Genomic DNA, 27,213 nt, shown 5'->3' with positions numbered 1-27,213 from the left:
AGAATGGGTCCTAGGACTTCCCTGGTGATCCAGTGGTTAAGAATCCATCTGCCAATGTAGGGGTCACAGGTTTGATCCCTGGTCCGGGAGGATACCACATGTGGCAGGGCACCTAGGCCAGTGTGCCACAAGTACTGGGCCCATGCTCTAGAGCCCATGCTCACCAACAAGAGAGGCCACTAAAATGAGAAGCTCAAGCACCACAACTAGAGAGTAGCCCCTGCTTTCCACAATTAGGGAAAGGCTGCCCTCAGCAACAAAGATCCAGTGCAGCTAAAATAAGAGAATGGATCCTAAATATGTCTGATTCACCCAGAGCAGTGATTCTCAACAGCGGGGTTGGGGGGGGGGCATGGGGACTTTCCCTTCAGGTGACATCTGACAATGTTTGTGGATAGCTTTGTCACAACTGCAGGTTTTAGTACCAGCATCTAGAGGTCACAGGCCAGGGATGCTGCTGAGCATCCTCCAATGCACAGGAAATAAGAATTAATTGCCCAGAAACGTCACTAGTGCTGAGGGTTGTGAACTCCTGCACCAGGGCTTGGAGAGGAGAGTAGGATGGGGAACTATCAGTACTGTAAGATTGGGTCCTATTCAACAAACATTTACTGAACACTTACGTTGTCTCAAGCTCTGTGTTAAGCACCAGGAACTAAAAAGATGATCAAGCCATGGTCCCTTAGAGATCTTATAGCCTGGCCAGAGACATAGGCACAAAAAGCTCTATAATATTTTTTAAGATCTCTTAGTTTGAGATATGTGCTCTCCACAAATTCTGAGACTCTCCCTATATTTAGTATCTCTTAAAAGGAGAGGACTGTGGGTCCTTCACATACTTTTCCTAGAAATTCACTTAACTACAGGCCTTAAAAAAAAAAATGGTTGCAATGATGATAATTTCATTCTACCAGGGGAGGAGTTTGTGCCTGCCGAGCTCTTTATTTTTGTGGGATTAGGTGAGATGCTCTTCTCTTTATTTCTGAGTACAGGGCTTTGTGCTGTCTCATCGAAACAGTGAGTCTGTTTAGGAACCACACATAGGTTCATAGAAAAAAGATCAGAGGCCAGAAGTTACTATAGCCTTACCACTGCTAGTGCATACAGTCAGCTGACCCAGAGAACATGATGGAATAGGGGGAAAAGCAGAGAATAGCAGACCCCATGCCCTCCCCTTCAGGTAATAAATCACTGTGCTTAGTTGCTCAGTCATGTCCCACTCTTTGCGAACCCATGGACTGCAGCCAACCAGACTCTTCTGTCCATGGGATTCTCCAGGCAAGAATAATGGAGTGGGTTGTCATGCCCTCCTCCAGGGGATCTTCCCAACCCAGGGATCGACCCAGGGCTCCCGCATTGCAGGCGGATTCTTCACCATCTGAGCCACCCGGGAGGCCCTGACAAATCAAGAGACAAATGATCATTTATTTAGAGTCGTATGTAAATGAAATAAAATATTAAGCTCTTCCCCATGTCGGCTTACTCAGCTGGACAGACTCGAGGAAAAGCAGAAGGAAACCTACCGGCGCATGCTCGAGCAGCTGCTTCTGGCGGAGAAGTGTCACAGGCGCACGGTGTTCGAGCTGGAGAACGAGAAGCACAAGCACACGGACTACATGAGCAAGAGCGACGACTTCACCGACCTGCTGGAGCGGGAGCGGGAGAGGTAACTGCGCATGCTCGTCGGGGGCCGCGCCCTCATCCTGCCCCCTTCCCTCCAGGGGTCAGAGTTCCCTCCCGTGACTCCGGAGACGTTTGCGTGGGGCCCAATTCCTAACTTCTGAATGGTTTGCAGAGAGTGAGACAGACTTTGCCTGGAACTATTACTGTGACCATGTTGGGGGTTCATACAAGTATGACAACACACTGATGTGAAAAGCCAGAAAGCCATGTTCAGGGAGCTTCCATTTTAACTTGATCAACGAAGCACCTCCGTTTGAAAAGCCTCTTTACTAATTGCCGTTTGTTAGGAATAATCTGTTTTTCCTCTTTGGGATTAAAATCCACTTCTTCGGAGAAACAAATTACTTGTTTAAACAAATTTAAAAATTTAACCATTTATTAATAAAATGAATTCTATCCATTCTTAACACGTTTATGGAAAATCTTACTATTTGGTTGTTATAAATTACTTAACTAGAATTACCTGTTTAACTTTCTCAGGGTTGCGTACCTCTTGAAACTCAGGGTAAAACAAAACAAATTTAAAAATTCAGTGTATGTGTGTTAGCTGCTTAGTCGTGTCTGACTCTTTGCAACCCCACAGACGTCAAATATGTAGGTAGTTTTCATAGAGCAGGGATTGCCACATTTGAAGCAGAAACTTCAAATAGAAAGGCTATGATACTATCCAGCTTTTTCAGCATTTTCTTTTTAGCTTATTCTTTTCCTTTTCCTTCCTTCAGCTGAATGGTAACATCTGTGAATTCCACGATCTTTGAACCAATAACATTGAATCGTGATGCTTTGAGTTACCAACCGTGTCCGCGTCTGTGTTTAGGGCTTGCAAATAAGAGCCATGTGGAAAGAGCTTTACCGGCCCCAGCTTTGCTGTGTCTGTTTAGTTACAAAAAGGAGATCTGATCTTCCCATATTAGTTTATTTGTAGAAAAAGTTATTCTGATAACAGAGTAATTAAAAGCCTGAAACAGAATAGGTTTATGTTAAAATTTTTGGAAGTTATTGGTTATATTTACTCATTATTGGACTTGGCACATCCCTTGAGGGAGGAGAAATGGATGAGAGAGCAATGGCTGAAGTAGTACGTGTAATACCCTCTTCTTACAGTGTAGCTGGTAAAAAGTCAGCTTTCCAATGCAGGAGACACAGGGGATGCAGATTCCATCCCCAGTGGAGGAATAAACTGCAACCTGCTCCATTCTCGCCTGGAAAATCCCAGGGACAGAGGAACCTGGTGCACGCATGCGTGCGCCTGCACATACACACACACACCCCGTTTCTTTAAGCCTGTCTTCTGTTCCGAGAGGCTCAAGTTTAGCAACTTCTTGTTTGGATAAATAGATGGTCTAATTTGATATTTTGGGGAAACCAACCAGAATAAACTCTACCTCCTCAACTTCTGTGAACTTTCCAACCTTAAGTATAAGTAGTGAAAACAAGATTTTAATGTTGTTGTAAAATCACATATACCTAGGTGTCTTGTATTGGACTGTGGTCAGCTAATAATAGCAACTTATTTGATATTTCTTTTAAAGATCTGAAATCAAATAATTTTAGAGAACAGTTGCGTGAATTATTTTTTGATCTGTTTGTAAACCATTTGGTCTAGAATCAGGTATGTCTGCTTTTTTCTGCAATTTCCCACCTAAGCTAAATGCCTGAGGTGAATTCACCTACAGTGGTTGATATAAATGAAGCATGTGGATGGAGAGACTGTACTTACCTAGTTGTTTCTTTTTCTTTCTTTTCCTAATTTTTGTGTATTATGAGAATCATGGAAATAATAACAGTTGATGGAGAGCTTTATAGTTCACAAAATCCTTTTATAGTCATTATACAATGAGCTTGTCCCAAGTGTATTTATTTTCTAACTTCATGTTGACCAATTAGAGACTAACAATTCCAATTTCCCATCCCTCCACTGGAGTTGCTTAATTTTACTAGAGCAAGTACACAGTGATCTCTCATGAGCAAAGTGTCGTGTGTGTGCTTGCTGTCGCTTCAGCTGGGTCTGACTCTTTGTGACGCTATGGACTGTAGTCCCCCAAGCTCCTCTGTCCATGGGATTCTTCAGGCAAGAATACTGGAGTGGGTTGCCATTTCCTCCTCCAAAAGTGCTGTGTAGAAGGTTTTAAAAATCAAAATTGCATTTAAAAATTATATGCCTCAAGCTGTTTTTCATAGTAATACACTGATGACCACTACTGGGATATGTCGCCAAAAGTACATGCTTATCCAACTACTCTGTGGCTTTGAAATAGTATTTTTGACTCAACAGGCTATACTTCAGTGCTTTATATATTTTCCTGCCAGTGTTCCTGTCCAGGCCACCCCCCGACTGATTGCCAGCGCACATGCTGTGGGTCCACGCTCACCAGACACTCATTATGCTAGATTAGACGCCCTCACTAGGAGGACTGTGATAACTTAAGGTGGCATTCTCTGCATTTCTCTGTGTTCTGAAGCAGCCACAGTGACTGGCTTTGCTGAATTCCTGGAGCAGTGAAGCCTTTAGGATTTTCTCAAAGGTCAGGCCCGGGAATCCTGCTGCCCTTTGGAAGCAGCCCTACTAAATCTGCTTGGGGTTAAATCCTTCTTTGAAGTAAGCGATCATAATTAGATCTGCTTATGGGGGCTGGCAGTTTGCTGACCTGGGGCTTGCTTTCCTGTGGGCAATGTCACCAGGGGCCTGGTCCCCCGCAGGCCCTGGGCCGTGACTCAGGGAGGCCCCAGCGCCCCAAGTGGCTGCCGCACCTGGACTACAGCTGACGGAGAGCTGGCTTTTCCGAGCCTGAGTGGGAGTCCTGGCATAGACTATTCCGAGTACTTCATTTGCTTTTTTGTTTTGCTCTTCCTTCCCTCTTTCTCCAGAAAAGTCCCTTTTGTGAGGGGAAAAAAGAGAAGAGAGAAAGAGAGCCAAGAACTTTCCTTCAGAAACATTTCCCTTTGTTTTTCCTGTGAGCATGAGTCGGGGAAGGAAAAAAGTGAGACTTGGGATAAGCCCAGGTGGTTTGCTCCTTAGAATCACCCAGCTTCTACGGCAGGTGCGGCTCTGCAGGCTGCCTCCATCTAGACAGCTTTCTGATTAGGTGGTGGCCCGAGGAGGGGGTGCATAGCCAGGGGCCTCGCCAGACATGCACGGCACCTGGGCTCCATTGTCTGTGCTTGTCCCTCATTTGAAACGCCCCTGATGCTGGGAAAGACTGAGGGCAGGAGGAGAAGGGAATGGCAGAGGATAAGATGGTTGGATGGCATCACCAACTCAATGGACATGAGTTTGAATAAACTCCGGGAGTTGGTGATGGACAGGGAGGCCTGGTGTGCTGCAGTCCATGAGGTGGCAAAGCGTCAGACACAACTGAGCAACTGAACTGACTCTGTGTTTCTCACATCCTCTGGAAAATGGTTAAAAATAATAAAAAGGGACCCAGGCAGATAGCGGAGAAGGCAATGGCACCCCACTCCAGTATTCTTGCCTGGAAAATCCTATGGACAGAGGAGCCTGGTAGGCTGCAGTCCATGGGGTCTCGAAGAGTCGGACATGACTGAGCGACTTCACTTTCACTTTTCACTTTCATACATTGAAGAAGGAAATGGCAACCCACTCCAGCATTCTTGCCTGGAGAATCCCAGGGACGGGGGAGCCTGGTGGGCTGCCGTGTATGGGGTCACACAGAGTCAGACACGACTGAAGTGACTTAGCAGCAGCAGCAGCAGCAGACAGATAGGATCAGTAGCAATCAAGACTCAGAGAAATCCTTGGTTAAAAAAAAAAAAAGGCATTGGCTTAACAAGCATTGCAAAAGACTTCTGAGGTCAGTCCTTCCAAGTCTCTCATTCTACAGGTTGAGTAACGGGCCCAGGATAAATGACATGGCTCAACTGAGACCACAGAGCAGGCCACTGGGCCAGCACTGTTGTACGAATGAGTCCCTTGTGCAGAATGGCTTGTTTTATGGTTTCTTTGTATGTGTAGGCTCCCCGCCTCCAAGCTCTTATGTCCAAACTATGACACAGAATCTTATTAATAAAAGGCAGAATTATGGTTATCAGGAGGATATAAGCAGATATTTTAGGACCAGTGGTGTCTTTAGACTGTCAAGATAGGAGAAGCTTTGGAACAGCATCTGTTGGAAGGAGCAGCCTGGGGACTTGTTTTGGAGCAGAGTTTGAGTAGCAAACACCAGGGTTCCACTTCCGGTGCATTCCGATGGGAGACTGACGCTGGTTATGGTGCAGGTAAATAAAGCGCCCCTCCAAGCTACCCCATTGCTGTGGCCACTGGCTGGGACCCTGAGAGTGTAAAAACTAAGGAAGCAGAAGTTATTTCTCACTTTTCAGAAGTTGTTAAATTCATCCTATATAAAAATTTCACAAATTAAGTGCCTAACATGGCCAATGTATTTCCCTGGGCTTCCTTTACTCTAAATCAGAAGACTGATCATAATCTACTACCATCATTTACTTCATGTTTATTTTTACAAATAGTTGCAGTTATATTCCCAAATCAAAAAGTGAAAATAGCATAAAAAATGCACTCGCTTAGCTAGCACTATTTACAATATACATGAAAGTATCCTTCGTTGCATTAAGATTAGATAAAGACCATTTTTAACTGTTATATTCTCCATATTTTGAGTCAGCTTGACCTTAGAAGACATAATTCTGAGCACATGAGATCACCCTCCGAGTTTATAACTTTATTCTCTGTATGAACTGAAAAACTGGTCATTTTAATCATGCACTGCTCTAGGGCTCAAGAATGTCAGAATAAAGAGAATACAGTTACATCAAAAAGTAGTTTGGAACTTACAGAAATATTTGAGGGGGATGTATGTACATGTTTGTGTGTGTAAATTACGTGAGGAGGGCTGTCTTAAATCTTTAACCAGAGTTATGAATTTGAAAGCTTTTGGATTCTATAGGCTCAACTGGGCCTATATAAATAATTACATCATCGTGTAGTATTGCAGCAAGCCTTCCAAGTATAGGTTTCATTTTTTAAAAAAAACTACAAACCAGCATCTCAAGAGAAATCTCTTCACTAGTGCATGCAGGAGCAGGGGCCTGATAAAGGGGAAATTTTCAAGCCCTGTTCTGATGGTGTTCCTTCGGCCTGGCAAGCAGGGACAGGCTACACCATTGCTCTCGCCTTGTCCAGGAATGACCGGAGCAGGTTTGTGAAGTCGCTTTAGTGGCCTGGGATCCTAGGAGGTATTCTTGGCCTGCATTATAGAAGATGCGCATCTGGTTCCCTGGCATATTTCCCTCAAGTTTCTCCGATTTAGCTGCCTTATCTCTATCACAATAAAATGGACTTTTCTCCTTGGTAGCACTTTGTAGGAAACTATCGCTGCTGATATGTAAACCATCAAGTTTGATCACACAGACAGTAATCGATAGGTGGGAAGTATTGGCAGGAAACAGCAGAGCCTTCTTGTCTGTGCTTAGCCTGAGGCTTTATGCTGCTCATTAGTGGGTTAGCTGTCACTGACACCCCTGATGCATTGGACACACACACGTCTTGTTTAATCCTTATAAAACTGTATGAAGGGACTTCCATGGTGGTCCTGTGGTTAAAAAAAAAAAATCTGCCTGCCAATGGGGTTTCAATCCCTGGTCCGGAAAGATTCTACAAGTTATGGGTCACCTAAGCCTGTGCACCACAACTACGGCTGAGCCACTGCTCTAGAACCCGTGCTCCACAACAAGGGAAGCCACCAAAGTGAGAAGCCCCTGACCACAGCCGGGAGTAGCCCCCGCTCCCTGAAACTAGAGAGAGCTGGCACACAGCAAAGAAGACCCAGGGCAGCCAAATTAACGAATTAAAAATAGATAAATAAATCTTTTAAAACTGTATGAAGTGTAGTGACTATCCCTAGAAGATGGGAAAGCAGACTAAATTCCTTCCACCAAGGTCACTTGCCAACAGTTAATTGGAAGAATCAATGTTTGAACTGAATTTCTTGCAGTAAAAACTGACGACAACAAAAGAAACCTTTCCACTTCCAAGTTCTTATCTTCTGATTGAAATGAACACCTCATTTCTCCAATGTTTGGAGGAAGCAAAGATGACCTAAAATGTTGATTCCTTGGATGGCACATCCATTCTGTCTGTGGGTTCAGGATTCAAATTCATAGACTTTAACTTGTCATGAGATATGCCATCTACCACTCCAGTACTCTTGCCTGGAAAATCCCATGGACGGAGGAGCCTGGTAGGCTGTAGTCCATGGGATCACTAAGAGTCGGAAACGACTGAGCAACTTCACTTTCACTTTTCACTTTCACTTTTCACTTTCCACTTTTATGCATTGGAGAAGGACATGGCAACCCACTCCAGTGTTCTTGCCTGGAGAATCCCAGGGACGGGAGAGCCTGGTGGGCTGCCGTCTATGGGGTCGCACAGAGTCGGATGCAACTGAAGCGACTTAGCAGCAGCATCAATATCCTACTGACTAAGAAAATTACTAGGAATAGACAGCTTCTAAGAAAGGAGAGGAATTAGAATTCAGAGACTCAATCACAGTTTGACAGTTGACCTTCTGAAACAATGCCAGGACCAAACTCCACCTTCCAATTCCTCTTACGCTTGTGATATGCAAATCCTAACGGAAAATGTGATTGAAATGATGGAGGTTGAGGTGATTTAGACTTCGCACAGCTAGGGCATTTGTGTTGAGGGGTAAGTGGGAACTGTGTAAAGGAAATGATGTGTGTCTTACTTAAAGGGACCAGTCAATCAGTGACTCAGATAACTTCCCAAAGTTGCAAGATGGAAAAGGAGTTGGTCCTCTGAAAAGACCCCAGTCATTAACCTATCTACTATTAGCACTTGGAACTAGGAGCCTGCTACTCATCCTGACCTGGGCACTCCATGGATGAAATATGAATAAGCCCACTAAAAATGCCCTTGAGGTTCATTTCACCAGATCCCAGCTATACAAAAATGCCAAGCCTTCAGTGGATGCAATTGTTTTCCAAGCTTTGTAGAGTTCTCGTTCTCATTGAATTAACAGCCTCTGATCTAAGATTTTTCAGTTTTAGTAATAAAACTTTGAACAGATATGCCAGGGAAGATTGATTATCTGATCAATGTAATTTCCTAACTAATCAAAAGTTATGATATGAATTAATTTACTTTTTCTGTTTTGGAAAATATTTCTCAAATATATTTTACTTTTTTATGAAAATGTTGAATATATCACAAGATCCAATTAAGTCGTATTTGATGATTCAGGATCTTATAGTGCTGCACCCTGAGTAATTCTGTATGTTACAACCTCAGGGCCTATTAGATTAGATTCAAATCCAAATGTCAATTATGGCTGCATTTTACTGTGGATAGGATGGTGGAAGATGTTTTCCAGATATGAGGGTTTAACCTGGCTAACCAAAAATTTTAGTTAATTTAGATTCAGCATATTTGAACTTTTACAACAACAGCAACAGAACTTGAACCAAGAGGGACTCTGATACTAATCTAAAGGGCAGGATAATAACTGAAGAAAATTGGCCAGGAGAAAGGAAACATATTGAAAGGGAGGGCTTGAGAGACAACAGGCAAGAAACGTATTTTACTGCCTAAGATTTTAGCATGTAAGAATACATCAGTCCTGTTATTTGATACACTTTATTAAAGGAAAGTCCTAGGAAACGTGAGAATAGGGAATGTATCTGTAGTTTGAATGTGAGAGATAAAGGGTGGCCAGCTCATCAGAGTCTCTCTGGACCAGAATCAATCACCAAATTGTTCTCTTTTGATTTCAGGAAGTTGCCAGACAGCTCTGGAAACTCTAAATACCTGAGCCACTGAAAGGGCCTCTTCTGAGAGAAACAGAGGCAGCTTCTTTCACAGAAATTTTTTTCCTTCTGTTGAATGACTCTGTCAATGCTGGTCACACCCAGTTAGCCCGGAAGTGGACAGCTGTCTGGACAGAAATCACAGAGGTCACACACTCAGATGCCTTAGGTGCCAGGGAAATAGCTGAAGGGCACAGGTCCAGCTGTTTAGCACACACTGCATACATGGAGGGATTCCTGGGATGCAGAGAGCCAGCTCTGACTACCGGGAGAAGTCACCATCCAGCTCAGTCCAGCTGACCCTGGCTCAGGGTCTTCAATTCAGATTTTTCAGGAAAAGGAAGAACTCTGATTCGAGTAAAATCTTCTGAGTCACTGTTCACTCAAATTTATAAAACAATGTGCAGTGAACAAAACTCACCTGTTGGCTATTGAGTCTCTAATGCAGCTGGTTTGAACCTTGATAACCCAGACATTAGGGAGGCTAGGGCCTCAGAGGAAGCATGACAGGAGAATCCTGCTGAATAGTGTGTTCTGTTGATGGTGATGAACTAGCTCATTGAGACACTCTCTTGGAACATATGAAACAGAAAGAAATAAAGACAACAGAAGCCAAGGAAAAACTCAGCAGAGACAGAAATTCAAAGAATAAGGAATACCTCCCTCACAGGACTGGTTTTCAGTAGACACCTCTCTCTGACCAGGTGCCAAGCACTGGGTCACAAGTGAGTGCTCTCAAGTTACTGCCGCTGCGGGTGTGTGCTCCGCAGGTGCACAATCTTCCACTTCTCCCAGGGCCTGAGTGGCTGTGGAGACAGGTTTCTGCATTAAATCATTTGGGGGTATTCTTTCCCAGAATTCCCTGGGTGACTCTGTCCCTTACTACTTCAAAGACTGTCATTCAATTTTAATATTGTTACAGCTTTTCATTTGCCAACCCCGTTATAAGAATTTACTGCAGTGTGATAATAATCGGATTTTTTTAACCTAATTTCTTCTGTCACCCTGTGACCTGGTCCTCATTTGAGCAGCCAGCCAAAAGAAATTATCGCCTCTAGGAAAAGTGGCCACAGCTGGAGGAGAGAAGTCAATAGCTTGCCTCCTGGATTCCAGAAGCAAGTACATAGGTGTAGCTTGAGATAGAATTTATAATCAAGTTGATTCAATTTTTGTCATTCCTCCTTTCCTGTTTAGATAAGCTGCTTCTCTTAAGAGAAGAGCAAGACAGCAAGAGAAGTCAATGTCACAGGAAAAGACAGTGTGAAAGAAGAGGCTCTGTTCTGAGTTTACTTGGGGTGTGGGGTTGGGGGTGGAAAAGTGGAGAGGAATATAAACCCCAGATATATGGGTGTGAAGAATTTGAGAATGGAGCCATCACTAGGTAGAGTCCAAGAGTGTCTCAGCCTGCTTGGGCTGTGTGGCTTAAATAGTAGAAGTTTATTTTCTCACAGTTCTGGATGCTGGAAGTTCAAGATCAGGGTGCCAGAACTGCCAGGGTCTGGTGAGGCCTCACTTCCTGACCTGCAGACGTCCACCTTCTCATTGTGTTCTCACATAGTCTTTTTTCTGCGTGTGGACGTGGAGAGAGGTCTTATCAGAGGGCCTCCAGTCCTATTGGATTAGTACCCTATCCTTACGACTTCATTTAACCGTAATTACCTTTATAAAGTTGTATCTACAAACACAGTCACACTGGGGGTATGCCTTCAATTTATGAATTTCAGGGGGCAAATAGCAAAGGGCATGGCAAAACTTGCGGTTCTCCAATAACTCAAGAGAAAGAGAATAAAACTTGGTATTTGATGAGTCTAGTTGGAGAGAGCATGGCATAGCTTCAGTATCCTGCCACCCTAAAGGGATATCCAGACTTTTTTCCCCTGTGTCCCCGAAAGGCCATGGGAATAGCTGATTCAGGGCCGGATGTGAGAACAGAACTGTGACCCATTTGTATCGGCAGTTTGAGCAGGAGGATAGCTGAGGCCAGAGACCACAGTGTGCATCTCAGAGAATGCCAGCGTGGAAGGATGATGCCTCCGTGACCTCTCCCTCATCCCCAATGGCCCCAGAACCCAGCCCCAGCTCCAGAAATGGAGTCCTGAAGGGGACACTGATTGACCGAGGGGTCTTTAGATTTGCAAAGGAAAACCTCTGAGTTTACCCAGAATTAACTAAGATGAAGTAGGATGGGGCAGAGGCTGCGGTGGTGGCAGCAGCTGGTCAGTGTAAGATGACAGCGGACGAGGCAGCTGGGCCTGGGACAGCGGGAGCAGCCGCTGGCAGAAGGGGGCCCGAGACAGGAAGCTGGGTGCTGGGCCTCGGCGACTCACGTGCTTGTGTCTGCTCCAGCCAGACACCCCGCCTTGACCTACCCATCCTTCAGTGAATCCACAGACGTGATTTCTCAGGGGCTCAGCCTGGTCCTGCTTCGGCGATAAAGGAGGAAAGAACTGCTGTTTTACTTAAAAAAAAAAAAAAAAAAAAGATAAAATGGAATGGGAGCTCATAACAGAAATAAAGAGACACAGAAATATGAAGATAATCACATTTCTTGCGCACATGAGTTCGAGGCCTGCAGTTAGCACACTGTTCATTAGTAATAATCCCTCTGTGTGCCTGTGTACTAAGGAGAAAGAAGTAGTATCGTGGCTGGTTCCCAGACAGCACTAGTGGTAAAGAACCCACCTGCCAATACAGGAGACGTAAGAGACTCGGGTTCCATCCCTGGGTCGGGAAGATCCCCTGGGGGAGGACGTGGCAACCCACTCCAGCATTCTGGCCTGGAGCATCCCATGGACAGAGGAACCTGTGGCTACAGTCCATGGGGTTGCAGAGTCAGACACGACTGACAGAACTTCACCCGCACGCACGTGGCTGGTTCCAGAGTACTGGGGGCTTCCCAGGTGCTCAGTGATAAAGAATCTGCTGCCAAAAGGAGATGCTGGTCGACCCCTGGGTTGGGGAGATGCCCTGGAGGAGGAAATGGCAACCTACTCCAGTATCCATGCCTGGAAAATTCCGTGGATGGAGGAACCTGGCAGACTGCAGCCCACAGGGTTGCGGAGTCGGATATGACTGAGCAGGCACCGCACGTGCGCCAGAGTCCTGCGGCTGGGCGTAGGAATGTTTTGTGAAATTGAGAGGGTCATCTGAGCTAAGTTTAACTTCGTCAATCACAGTTAACTTCTTGCCTGGGTTACTCTAGCTACGTGGTACTAGAACCCCTCAATATCTGCCACCTAGGGACAAGTTGTTTTCTCAAGTCACCTGCTTTACTTTGGGAGCCAGAGAGCCCTGGATTCAAATTCTGACTGCCACTTACTAGACCAGTCAGATAAGTCTTGGACAAGCATCTAACCTCTCTGATTCTTTGTCTACAGAATGGGGATAATCTATCTCATAAAGTTGTTTATGGTCATGAGACAATGAATACGAAGCCCTTTCCACAAGGCATAGGGTATAATGCCTAAGGGTGGTCATTTCTTCTGCTTACAAACTCACTGGAACACACTTAGTGTATCAAGCACACTCAGAAGAAAACTATGACAGTTCCATTAATTCACAATTTACATTTTCTCAAACTAAGACATTTTGAGAACAATGCAAAATAGTAGAAAAGTAAACTCTACTGTTGTCTCATGGGGTTGCTGTTTTGTATTTAGATTATAGGAAAACTGAAAAGCTACTACCAAGAGAGAATTCAATAAGATGAGGCAGTGGGACTTCCCTGGAGGTCCAGTGGTTAAGAATCCACCTTCCAATGCAGGGGACATGAATTCAATCCCTGGTGAGGGAACCAAGATCCCACAGACCTCGGGGTAACTAAGACCTGTGCAGTGCGACTAAAGAGCCGTCAGGCTGCAACTGGAGAAGCCAGCTCGAGACAACTACCAAGCCTGTGTGCTCTAAAGCCCATGCTCCACAACAAGAGAACACTGACCACAGCTAGAGAGAGGGCCCACACATAGCAACTAGAAAAAGCCCACACACAGCAACAAAGACCAGTACAGCCAAATAAATAAATAAAAATTGAGAGAAAAAAAAAAAGATGAGGTGGCAAAGTATAAAGCTACATATTGTCAATATTCAAGTATCAAGTTTTCATATTTCCAAAGGACAAAATAGTATGAACTGTATTAAATATTAACTATTTAAGAATAAACGTAAGAATGTGAAAGAGCTACATACAGAAAAAGTTTTAGTGCTACCTGCTGCTGCTGCTGCTGCTGCTAAATCGCTTCAGTCGTGTCCGACTGTGTGACCCCATAGACGGCAGCCCACCAGCCTCCCCGTCCCTGGGATTCTCCAGGCAAGAACACTGGAGTGGGTTGCCATTTCCTTCTCCAATGCATGAAAGTGAAAAGGGAAAGTGAAGTCGCTCAGTCATGTCGGACTCTTAGCGACCCCATGGGCTGCAGCCCACCAGGCTCCTCCATCCATGGGATTTTCCAGGCGAGAGCACTGGAGTGGGGTGCCGTCGCCTTCTCCGTTAGTGCTACCTAGAGATATGAAAAATATTCAGACCAACAGAAAGGCTTATCATTCTAGGACTGGAGAACTGACGTTGCAAAGCTATCATCTCCATATATTAATCCACAGATTTACTGTGGTCCTAATAAAAATATCATTTTTTTAAAGCATGAGAACTAATGAAGTTATTCTAAAGTTCATATAAAAAAATACACAAGCAAGAATAGTCAAATATTGAAAAGTAAAAAAGAGAAGAAAAGTTTCCAGGAAAAAAGTTACCAGAAAAAAAAACCCCATATTAAAACCACAGTAAGTGAAATAGTGTAACATTGGTACATGAATGGACAGATCAATGGAGCTGATGTATTTTAGGGAATAGATTATAGTACATATAAAAATTTAATATATGTTAAAGATAGCATTCCAAATCAGTTTGGAAAAAACTGATCTCTTAGTAATGGCTCTTATCAATGGGTCTCAGTAATGGGTCTCTTAGTAATGGCTAACTACTAATTACTAAATTATAGTCATTTTAATGTATAGGATAGGTGACTTTTTGTAAACATGAGGATACTTGCTCATATTGTAGCCAAGGTTATTTTTTTTCTGTCCTGACTTGTTTCTACCATTTCAGGAGAACCATCAATTTAACAGCTGTGGTTCATCTCAAGGGAAGATTTACCATTTATTTTTTAAGTTTCCAAAGGATAGATAAATCCCATGTAATAAAAGAAATATTTGAAGAATAAAATATATAGCAGGAAAATGATTTTCTTAAAAAAAAAGCAGTATTTTGATTTTTAGCCACATAAAATTTTATGAGAAGTGAAATATGTGGTAACTATAGGTATCCTTTGGAAGAAAAACTACTATAGTAACTTTGTGGAGGTCATAAGTTTACAGCTATTTTTCTATAACTTTGTATATTTAAAAAATTAATACATTAAAAAGAAATGACAACACATTTTATTTAGGGAAAAGAATAAAAGCTTAAGCCCAGTTTGGACTGATTTACTAGAATAACTTGGGGAATAATTATTTTCTTTCCCAACAGCTGCATAGAACAATGGGAAAAAAAAAAAATAAAGCTAATCTAAAGAGTTATATCTAATTATCGAACTGAGGGATTTAAATGCATGTATTTTTCAGAGAAGTTATTATGGGTTATTAAATGGAGTTTGGATATAAAGTCACTTATTTTGAAACTTAATGCAGATTTAGCTTGTAATTTTGGGGTAAAAAAGTTGATTGTAAGTGGTACAGTATATGTATGAGAATAAAAACTCATGCCTATCTTCACAGTTAATCTGAAAGCTCTCAGGAACTAGAGCAGGTGGGAAGTTTTAAGAAACACACCAAAACAATCATTAGGAAATATCAAACAGCTCAGCCAGAATGGAACTTTAATTGGCAGGTTTTCAGTCAATAACTATAGCCTCAGAGTCTACCCAAGTGGCAAAATACAGTGAATAATTTCCAAGGTAGTGACAAATTAAAAAAAAAATTACTTCTGATCTATCAATACACTGAGACTGTCCATTGTAATTCAGGCAGTTGTAATACTAGGTAATTGATCGATTCTGACAGGCATTCTGTAAGTGAGAAAATACAAAATAAAAATCTACAGATTCTTTTTAGCTAATTGAAGGATTAGTGAGATATGTAAGTTCTAGAGAAAACACCTGAATCAAGGTTGCAAAAACAACTGGGTTAAAAGTGAACATTTCTAACAACTGATTGGCTGATTTTGGTCCTCAAATTCCAAGTTAGTTCAATTGAGTTTTTAATTGAGCTAATGGTTTATTTCAGCATCGTGGACAAAATAAAGTATTGAAAAGTAATAAGTAAGATTATTCTGGAGTGAAAAGCCTTGGGAATATTGCCCTAAATGAGCAGCCATAATAAACACCAGGCAAAGTGGGGTTTTTGTTTTGGGGGGTTTTTTTTGGCACAAATTCATACTCCAGGAAAGAGTTAAGAAAGTCCTGGGAAAACGTGCTGTTTCTTCACACTGATAATGAATAACTATTAATTTTTTTTCCAGGATGGAGGAAGGTACTCAGATTAGCATTACAAATCCTGGATTTCAAAAAGGGAGTTGGAATTTGGGAAGGTGTGTTTTCAGTGTTTGGGGGTTGCTCCTTTCTGGCTCCTTGACTAAGTGTACATTCTTTTCCCAAGAATGCTTGTGTTTGGAAAGTACTTCATGGTGATGAAAAGTTTAAACAGAAAAGATTAATCAAAACCTTGGTCTTTCATGCTCAATGCGTAACATATTCAGTTCTTGGATGTGAACTCTTAGCTAAGAAACTATTCAAATAATAGTTAGGGGCTGAATGTGAGCTTCAACTACAAACTACAGGTCAACTTTACTTAATCTTAACTCATTCCTCTTATGTTCAGAGGAATGTGCCTAAAAGGATTGGCGTTAAATTTTCTGTGTAGCTCTCAATTAGCCTACAGGACTTCACTGAGAATTACTGTTATTTATTTCATTCTGAAATACTTAACGATGTAATTGTGTCTGACCTGAAATGTGAAGGAAACTTGAAGAGGTGACCTCTGACTGCTCCACACCAAATGGGCTATTAGAAAAGGGGAATGCTCTTATGTGTTGTTGTTCAGTCGCTAAGTTATGTCTGACTCTTTGCAATCCATAGACTGTAGCACGCCAGGATTCCCTGTCCTTCACTGTCTCCTGGAGTTTGCTCAGATTCATGTCCATTAGTTGGCAATGCTGTCTAATCATCTCATCCTCTGTTGCCCTCTTCTCCTTTTGCCTTCAATCTTTCTGAGCATTAGGGTCTTTTCCAATGAGCCAGCTCTTTGCATCAGGTGGCCAAAGTATTGGCGCTTCAGCTTCAACATCAGTCCTTCCAATGAATATTCAGGGTTGAATGTCACCAAATCCTGCAGTATTCTAAGGATGCAAATGTTCTAACTTTACCTACTTGTTTATACCCATCATTCTTCCCTCCAGTAGTCTCTGATTTTCTCAGCTCTCCAGTGCTCACAGATTTGTCTGACTTCTGTAATCTGCAATATTTGAGAAGTTTTGGATTATATTTCTCCCAAAGAAGGAGATAATTGTGTACAAAACTACTGCCTGGACTGAGTACACCCTGACCAAAACTCCAGAGAGAGATCTTGGAAGATAGTTCTGCCCCAACTAAGGAATGCAAATACAATGCTTCTAGCACATCCTGTGACTTTCTTCTCCCAGCCTGCCACTCCAACCCCTCAGGATATCCACTTCTAAGAGTTCTGGAACACAACCCCCTCTGCTGCAAAATGTGTCTCTTGCGATGAAAGCACAATGAATTGGCAGGCCCAGTGATCACCCACACACTGAGAAAATTCCAGCTTGCCATATGCTAAACTAGATCTTTTTCAGAAATGTTCAGGACACATGTTCTCTCGTCTCCTGTTCACTTGTGTTTCTGACCAAGAAGTTATAGATTGGAGGTTCCAATAAACTTCTCCTTGGCTTCCATTAATTTGCACAGAATTCAGAGAAACATTTTATTAATACTTATTAGTGAAAGTGTTAGTCACAGAGCCATGTCCGACTCTTTTTGACCCTGTGGACGGTGGCCCACCAGGCTCTTCTGTCTGTGGAGTTCTCGGTAAGAATTCTAGAGTGGGATAGCTGTTCCCTTCTCCAGGGGCTCTCCCCTACGCAGGGACTGAACTCAGGTCTCCTGCATTGCAGGCAGATTCAACCCTCTCCAGGTGTGCCACTCTTTCAAGTCACCACATGGTCACCAAAACAGATGGCTCATCCCTGGGGCTTGTATGGTGGCTTCATTGCATCTGCGTGATCGGCTGTATCTTTAGCCTTTAGCAGTTGAGCTCCATCTCCATTCCCCTTTCCCCTCCCTCAGGGGTGCATTATTTTACCGACAAAGGTCCATCTCTCAAAGCTATGGTTTTTCCAGTAGTCATGTATGGATGTGAGAGCTGGATCATAAAGAAAGCTGAGCACCAAAGAACTGATGCTTTTGAATGGTGGTGTTGGCAAAGACTCTTGAGAGTTCCTTGGACTGCAAGGAGATCAAACCAGTCCGTCCTAAAGGAAACCAGTCCTGAATATTCATTGGAAGGACTGAGATGAAGCTGAAGCTCCAATGCTTTGGCCATCTGACTCGAAGAGCCGACTCATTAGAAGACCCTGATGCTGGGAAACACTGAAAGCAGGAGAAAGAGTTGACAGAGGATGAGATGGTTGGATGGCATCACTGACTGGATGGATATGAGTTTGAGCAAGCTCCTGGAGCTGGTAATGGACAGGGCAGCCTGGCATGCTGCAGTCCATGGGATCGCAAAGTATCAGACATGACTGAGTGACTGAACTGAACTGAAGGGTCCAAGAGGCGGGACTGAAAATCCTAACCCTCTAATCGCGGGGTTGGTTCCCTGACAACCAGTCCTAAGCCTTAGGTTACCTAAGGCTTTCCAAAAGATACCTCATTAACATAACAAGACACCTTTAGGAAATTCTAAGGGCTTTAGGAGTTCTGTGCCAGAATCAGGATGAAGACCTGATTTGTACATTTCTTGTCTGTCCTGTTCGCACCACATCCCCTGTGCCTAATACGATTCCTGGTTCTTGGTGGGCAGCCAACTCAGAATGAGTGAATATGATAATCAATGGGGAAACACAGATCAAAATCACAGTGTGATATTTTCTCACACCTGTTAGATTTGCTGCAGTCAGAAAGACAAGAGATAATTATTGGCAGAGATATAGAAAAAAGGAATCTCTGTTGGTGGGAATGTAAATTGCTTTACCCTCTATGGATATGGCAACTGACTCCAGTGTTCTTGCCTGAAGAATTCCATGGACAGAGAAGCCTGACGGGCTACAGTCTCTGGGGTCACTAAGAGTCAGACATGACTGAGTAACTAAGACTTTCACTTTCATACTAAAGAAAATAGTAGGAAAGTCCCTCAAAAAAATTAAAAATAGAACTATCGTATGACCCACCAATCCCACTTCTGGAGGGGAAACGAAGGAAACGAAGATAGGATATCAAAGAGATAACTGCATCCCCACGTTCACTGCAGCACTGTTCCGAGTAGCCAAGACATGGAAACAACCTAAGTGTCCATCAAAGGGTGAATGGATAAAGAAGATAAGGAGATGTGATATACATATGTACATAATGAAATATTATCATTCAGCCATGCGAAAAAAGGACACTGTGTCACTTTTGATGGCATAGATGAACCTTAAGAGCATTATGCCAAGTGAAATAAGCCAGACAAAGATTAATACTGCATGATAGCTCTTATGTGTGGAATGAAAAAAAAAAAGTCAACTCATAGAAACTGTAAGTAGAAGACTGGTTGCCACGAGTTGAGCAGGCGGGGGAAATAGGGAGGGGTTAGTAAAAGGGTCGGAGAAGGCGATGGCACCCACTCCAGCGCTCTTGCCTGGAAAATCCCATGGGCGGAGGAGCCTGGTGGGCTGCAGCCCATGGGGTCACACAGAGTCGGACACGACTGAGCGGCTTCCCTTTCGCTTTTCACGTTCATGCATTGGAGAAGGAAACGGCAGCCCCCTCCAGTGTTCTTGCCTGGAGAATCCCAGGGACGGGAGCCTGGTGGGCTGCCGTCTATGGGGTCGCACAGAGTCGGACACGCCTGAAGCGACTCAGCAGCAGCAGCAGCAGTAGTAAAAGGGTACAAACTTTCAGCTATTTGTTGGGTGATGCCTGAGAATATAACATAAGACATTGAGGACTGTGACTGACAACACTGTATTGTAAAGTTGGACTTTGTTAAGACAGTAAAACTAAAATTTCACCAAAAAGAGAGAGAGATTTGAGAGATCTGTTGATGAACCAGATGGGGGGAATCTTTCACAATGTATATCAAATCACCAGGATGTACACTTTAAATATCTTACAATTTTGTCAACTATACCTAAATAAAGCTTTAAAAAAAATAAAAGGTGTGGTCCCTCCCCTTCAGGATCCAATAATGGGACATTTCTATTAACACCTACTGTGACCCTCATTAAAGAGGGTTCTATTGCCCATTTAAACATTTCCTCTCATTCTAAGAAGCTTCCAATAAGTAACATCATTTGTCTAGAGAATCTTAATTAATTATGATAAATACAGCTATTTTAGGAGAGTCTTAATCATAAGGCTTTAAATTAATTTTGAATGTTAACTATTTAGTGGTATTAAGCCAGAAAGAAAAAAAATTGCTTCTGTGATTGACACTTATGGCATTGTTTTAGTGACTTTTCAAAGATGATAAGACTTTTCTCTTGCTATTAACATCATATGTCTCTATATATTGATTTGATATATATATATATATCTCAAAAGGCTGCTCTTGGTGTTTGCTGGGTCATGCTTTTGTTGCGGAGCATAGGCTTAGTTGCTCTATAGCTTGTGGGATATTAGTTCCCCAACCTGGGATTGAACCCATCTCCCTTGCATTGGAAGATGGACTTTTAACCATTGGACCACCAGGGAAGTCCCTGATTTGATAAAGTTTTTAACATAATCAATGACTCCTGAAAGTGAAAGTGAAGTCGCTCAGTCATGTCCAACTCTTTGCGACCCCCATGGACTGTAGCCTGCCAGGCTTCTCCGTCCATGGAATTTTTCCAGGCAAGAATATTGGAGTGGGTTGCCATTTCCTTCGCCAGAGGATCTTCTCAACCCAGGGATCCAACTCGGGTCTCCAGTCTGAGCCGCCAGGGAAGTCCTGGGACTACCACTTACGCAGACTGAATGTAAGATACCACTTGACTACGTAATCGAAGCTGACTCTTTCATTCCCTTTCCAGTGTGGATTTGTGTTGTCTGTGTCAAATTTAAACCACAATTTCGTATTTTTGCCAAGTGTCTCCCATTTTCAGCATGAATGCATAAGCATATTACTAACTATCTATTACCAGATTCTGTGGCCTTGGCTCTCATTGTTCTACCTAATTCTCATAATAACCCTGTAAGTTAGAACCCAAATCCCTGTTATACAGCTGGATAAACTGAAGTCAGTGGAGTTATGAAACATATTCTCAGTGACCTACCAAGTAGATGCCAAACCAAGACTCAGTCTTGGGTCTGTTAGTTGCCGAGAAGCCCCTTTCTGCAACACTCGCAAGAACTTTTGTACAACAGGTGATGGCTACAGTTTCTTCTTTTCTTCTTGGATTTCCTATCAATGTGAAAACAGTTTGGAAGAACCCTCCCCAAAATTAAAAAACCAAGAAACCATAAACAGCAACTAAGTGGTTCAGTCTCTGTGATCTTACCTTAATCATGAATGCTGCTTTATGTAACTTTTACCAAAATAACTTGATAATCAAAACACATTTATTCAGAACTGCAACCCCACAACATGGACTCATCTTGATACTTAATTTATGCTGTTAAGAAGATAGACAAGTTCTTAAAGCAAAAAGCATGAGTGAACATCAGGGAGGTAGGAAAACATTTATCTTTAACTATTTTCCCTTCATATTTTTCTCTATGCCACAACATAATAGCTTATATTTATATAATAGAAAGTTATCTGAGGATTTAAAAATGCTCTGCAAGCATTTCATTGTTAACTTTAAAGTTAATGTGACTAATTTATCTGGTATTATGCTTTTATTCTATAATAAAAATATAATTTAATACAAATGATATACATATTCTATGCATATTGGTTAGAAAAAATTATACTGGAACTTCTAAGTTACCTAATGGCTTTTTGACTGAATACTCATGCAGATTCAGCAAAGAAAGAAGAAAGGAAACAAGGAAAAACAGAAAGAATGAAAGAAGAAAGAAAGGGAGGGAGGGAGGAAGAAAGAGGGAATAAAAGAGAGAAAACTGTTCTGAAGGTGATTGAAGATTTTGAAAACAATACATAAATGTCACAGATACTCCTTGAAACTTGGCTGAATGTATTCACTGACTTTTGTGAGTGTGTGTGAATGGCCATAGGTTTTTTTTTTTTTTTTTTTTCCATTTCAAAACACTTATAAGAAAGAAAGAAATACAGGTAAACATTTTTTTCAGGACACAGTGATTCTTAAACTAGTGGGTACTTGGCATTCTTTGGCACACTCTGTAGTGTTTTCATTTAGATAACACAGAAATTAACCAGCACTTGGGTTGAAATGTGAATCCCCTCCTCTTGGCTGAATTGTAGATAAGGCTCCAGTGGGATCCCTGCTTATTTAAATTCCAGGGTGGGTTGAATAGAACTGTATGGCATTTAAGTAGTTTGAAAAATCCAGAGTGAGGCCCATTTGACATTTTATGCATGTCCTTTCTTTAACTTTTTCCTCCTCCTCCCCTTCGGTACCCTCCCCAGGGAGCTTCCCTCAGGGTGGAAAGTAATTCCCATTCACTGATTTTGCTTCTTAAGAGCTGCCTTCCCCGCCTGTCCCAGGCAGCTCCACCCCTTTTCTCAGACCAGAGTAAATCTGCACAATAATGAACCCTAGAGGGAAGAATGACATCACCAGTTAGTGGTCTCGGGCTGTTTTGCACAACAGTCACCTTTCATTGTTCTGATGACAGGACTGGAATGTGACGGGTAATTCCCTATGGAGTAAGGGGCTGAGCTGCTGTTGAACAAACTTCAGTACCCCCTTAAAAAAAAACAAAACAAAAAACAAAAACAAAAGCTACCATGCTTCCTAGTATTAAGGTAAGGAGGTCAAGATCTGTTTTGATTTAAGCAACTCTAGTTACTTTGGTCCATGCGCGTTTCATTTGTTCATAGGCTTCCTTGGCAGTAAACTCATTTCTCAGTCTTGTGCAAAGAGCATCTTGGAAGCTGAGTTGGGACGCTTCTAGAGCTGACAAGGGCTGTAAGGACTCCGCAACCTTTTCAACTTTCCACGACAGGTTTTACTGAGTGTGGATGGTGACAACCCTTGAAAATGACCAGCTTACTGTGACCTTCCTTGGTACCTCAGGCTCCTTGATTGGAAATGGGCAAGAAGCACCTTGTGGTATGAGGCGTGCTCCTGTTTTTCTATGGAGGGGAACAGTAATCTCACCCTACAGAAACTTGGGGAGTTTGTATAAGGATGGAAAAATCTCGTATTTTGCTGCCAGCAGTCCTACTAATGTGTTCTGAAGGCTTTTAACAACCTTTCCATGCGCTATAAATGTCTCTTCTAACTTATGATTTCTTGGGGAGCAAAAAACTAATCTGAGGTAAAAATATTATTTTCAAAGATTTTGTTGTTCTTGTTATGCGGATTTTCTGCAGATCTCTCTTTGCACATGTGGAGAGGCTTGCAAAAGTTGGCGATGAATTGGATTGCACAGTGATCTAAAGAAAGCTGTGTTTATGCTGAAACAGTGTGGCAGTGATAACAAGAATAACAAAGCAAACAGGAGGTTTTATTTTAAAGTCTAAATGACATTAAAATTTGGTCCGTGTTAAACAGTTGTGTAAAAAGTTCAGCTTTGGTAATTTTTCAAACTGCCAAAAAGCACTGTCTGAATTTAGCAGAGTGTATAAAAACAAATAGCTTGTGTTTAGCATTCAATAGGGCTAGAAGGTAGTGTCTTTCACAAAAAAAAAAAGAAAAGAAAAACCTTCATTTGGTCCTAATCATTCTTATAGCATGATTTCAGATCCATATGACCTGTTGTACGGAAATTTGAACAGAAGGGCAGATGGTATGGTTTTCATTTGTGTAGATTTAATTTTGTGTAAGATTGATTGTTAATGTTTTGTCTCTGTGTTTAAAGTGATGAAAATCTTGAATTCAACTGTGATGAAAATCTTCGGTTCACTGCATTGATCTGCCTGTATTCTTAATTCCATGTGACTGGATGAATTTCTGTTTGCTTGTAAGACTAAATATCCTTTCCACAACAGAAGGGCATGGCACATTTCTTTTTTTTCTTGATCAACAATAGAATCAATACAAAAATTAAGTCTGAGTTTTGCAACTTTATTTGTTTTGACTTATTATTTTTAAAATTAGCTTTAAAGTTAACTTGAAAACTGGATAAAGTAATTATCAGATATATGCTAAAATAAGTTTTAAAGTATTTAATGAAATTTCACATATGCTTATATTTAAAAACTTTAAAAAAGACTTTTGGATACAATGGCAATAAATTCCACTGGCTTTTTCGAAAGGGAGAGAGTTATTTTTCTGAGTAAATAAATGCATGTGAATGCACTGCTATCAGTGATTTATGGACTTAAGTTGCTGCTTATTTCATGTCTATATTAAACAAATCTTATTTATGAAAATAGATTTACCCAAGAGACAGACGAATCATATCTTAATAAAAGGCTTTGCCACAGGATATGTTTCTATATTGTGAGTTCCCAGAATATATGAGCTTAAAATGTGACTTTTGCCCAGCAATCTATAAATACATGTACAGAGTAAAGTGGTAAAATGGGGTATGTTTGTACCCTTATGGATTATCTTCAACTTGTTTGAATAGTCTCAGGAAATCTGACTTCAGCTCCATCCCTCCCTGCATGTTCTAAGTGAACACAGGAGAGGCCTCTCTGGCCTGTGGGAGGACCCCTCATACTGAGGTTTCAGAGACCTCAAAACCCTCCCCACTGTCTGGCTTCCCTGGTGAATCACTCCCTTTAGCTTATTGTCTGAGGGTACTTCTTGTGATAAGGCACAGTGCTACCTAGAGGCGTGTGTGCTCAGTCGCTAAGTCCTGTCCAACTCTTTGCAGCCCCGTGGACTGTAGCCGGCCAGGCTCCTCTGTCCATGGGCTTTCCCAGGCGAGAATTCTGCAGTGGGCTGCCGTTTCCTTTCCCAGGGGGTCTCCTCCATCCCAGGGCTGAGCCTGAAGCCCCTGCATCTCCTGCGTTGGCAGGCGGGTTCTCTGCTACTGAGCCATCAGGAAAGCCTCGTTACCTAGAGGCCGCATCCCATGATTAGCTGTGATGCGCCTTGGTGACATCTTCTTTGGGGATGGAATGGGTCCTTGGGTTACGGTGAGGGGCCACTTGGAAGAAAGAGCTCAAGGCCACGCAGTTAAAGACAAATTTCTCTGCTTCATGGCTTTTCCTGTTCCTCCTGAAAATCTTTCAGTCAATGTAGGCACCTGGCTGACCCTTCATCAACATCAAAGGGAAAGAATGACATCTTCTTCCTACTGTTATCTGATCAACCTGAAGTTGTATGAATAGTATTTTGACCAAATTAGGAAATATGAAAACACAATAAATGATATTCTTATCTGGAGAATCCCATGGACAGAGGAGCTTGGTGAGCAACAGTCCATGGGGTCGCAAAAAGTAGGACATGACTGAGTGACTTACACACTAACACACTGTGGGTAGAAACTGTTCATCTGTGTCCACAAAGAAACAACAGCATTCTCAGGTTTCAAGAATGAGGTGATCTTTCTTGCATAGTAGAGGCACCCACCCCCAATAGCTTTGGAGAATTGGAGAGGTGGAGAGACAGAGAATACAGATTGGCAGTGAGTTTCAATTTAGCATTGTTGCTAATAGTATCTAACATTTATTATGTACTTATCCCTTTATATATAATAATTTATGTGATCCTGACAATGACCCTGTGCTCAGATACTATTCCTGCTTTGATACAGAAGAAAACTGAAGAAGAAAGAAATTAAGAAACTTGATTAAATTAGGATGGTGCAGAGTGAGACGCAAACCAGATAGTTTGGCTCTAGAGCACGTACTCAGAACTACCACACTGAACAGAGGGTTAGCTCGGAAATGACAATTGCCCCCCAAAAGGCATATATCCTCTGTCAGTGAAAATCATTGGCATGATTGGGAATTCTACAGAGTTAGATGAGTTATATACACAATTTCATATTTCTGATTTCCTATTTGGTCCTCTGTCAGCAGTTACCTATTTTTATTTTCCTGGATATTCCCATTCAGCTTTCAGTATTTGCGGTTTTTCACCTTTATCAACCAGAAACGTTCTAGCTCTAAAGAACTCACAGCGCAAAATGAAAAAGGGTAAAGAGCTAGGCTTCAGGAATTTTGCCTTGGGATCCCAGACAAGGCCTGTGCCTGCTGCCCAGCCTGAGGGCAGGGAGAGATGAGGCCCCTTTGTGTCTGGTCCGGGGGAGGTGGGGCACCGCTCTGCCTTCCCGCTTCTTGCTTCAGCTCCCCATGCTTAGCCGTGAGCACCTGTGCTGACCTCGGTCATTCTTCCTGTTCCTCAGTTCTTTACGGACCCACTCTCCACCAGGGCTATCCGTGACTCCTCTCTTCTTAGATTTGTCCTGCGAGTCCAAGTTCTAGATCTGTCTTCGGGGACATCGTGCCTCATACAGTTGTGTGTTGGGGGTAGACACGGGAAGTGATCCTGAACTCTGCACCGTACATATCATAAGATCTGTTCAAGATACAGTATAACATGCAAGGTTACAGAAAAACAAAACAAACCCAGCAGACTCAAACAGGATACTTTAATATCATTAAAATACGCAGATAGAGAGAGAATTAGTTACCAGGACCAGTCATTATCAGAACCCTCAAAAGTAACTATCTATAGGCAAGAGCTCTGAACAGGGACTGTGGCCCTTAGGAGAAGCTGCTGCTACTGCTGCTGCTAAGTCGCTTCAGTCGTGTCCGACTCTGTGCGACCCCATAGACGGCAGCCCACCAGGCTCCCCCATCCCTGGGATTCTCCAGGCAAGAACACTGGAGTGGGTTGCCATTTCCTTCTTCAGTGCATGAAAGTGAAAAGTGAAAGTGAAGACCCTCAGTTATGTCCGACTCTTAGCGACCCAATGGACTGCAGCCTACCAGGCTCCTCCGTCCATGGGATTTTCCAGGCAAGAGTACTGGAGTGGGGTGCCATTGCCGTCTCCACTTAGGAGAAGAATGAAGCCAAATAGCCAAGACTCAAGAGGGAATTAATACATTCTCTGATCTCCTTTCAGTGTCTCCTTTTTTTTTGGCCACATTGCAAGGCATGCAGGATCATAGTTCCCCAACCAGGGATCAAATGTGCTCCCAGGATTGGGAGCTCAGAGTCTTAACCACTGGACTGCCAGGGAAGTCCTGGTGCCTCCTACTGACTAAAGCAAGCTTGAAGCTAGAAGGAGCTTATTAATACAATGCCTGTCTTACCAAAGGTAATGGGAAGTGTGGAATTTTATGTTATCAAGTAATATACAAATTAATAGCTTGGTAATTTAGTAATTTTAATAATAGTTTGTTTTTTCTCCTACAGCTGTGTATAACATTGATCTTTTAAGTTAAGTCAGGGTCCCTATTCAAAAATACTTTCCCCCAAGAGGTTTTTGAGCCCTA

General features: G+C 42.4%; 1 protein-coding gene across 3 annotated transcripts in view; it reads left to right on the top strand.

Moving 5' to 3' along the window:
* The window catches only part of FILIP1 (filamin A interacting protein 1), a 253,107-nt gene that overhangs the window by 189,294 nt on the left and 36,600 nt on the right, over window positions 1–27,213 (top strand). For all 3 annotated transcript variants that reach the window (XM_018052874.1, XM_018052875.1, XM_018052873.1), the window contains exon 4: window positions 1,488–1,666. In XM_018052874.1, the coding sequence (XP_017908363.1) occupies window positions 1,488–1,666 (179 nt within the window). The remainder of the gene's footprint in view (window positions 1–1,487; window positions 1,667–27,213) is intronic.

The sequence above is a fragment of the Capra hircus genome, chromosome 9 (genome assembly GCF_001704415.2).
Source record: "Capra hircus breed San Clemente chromosome 9, ASM170441v1, whole genome shotgun sequence".
Taxonomy (NCBI): domain Eukaryota; kingdom Metazoa; phylum Chordata; class Mammalia; order Artiodactyla; family Bovidae; genus Capra; species Capra hircus.
Note: the sequence above shows the minus strand (reverse complement) of the source record. Positions and strands in the feature narration are given on the sequence as shown.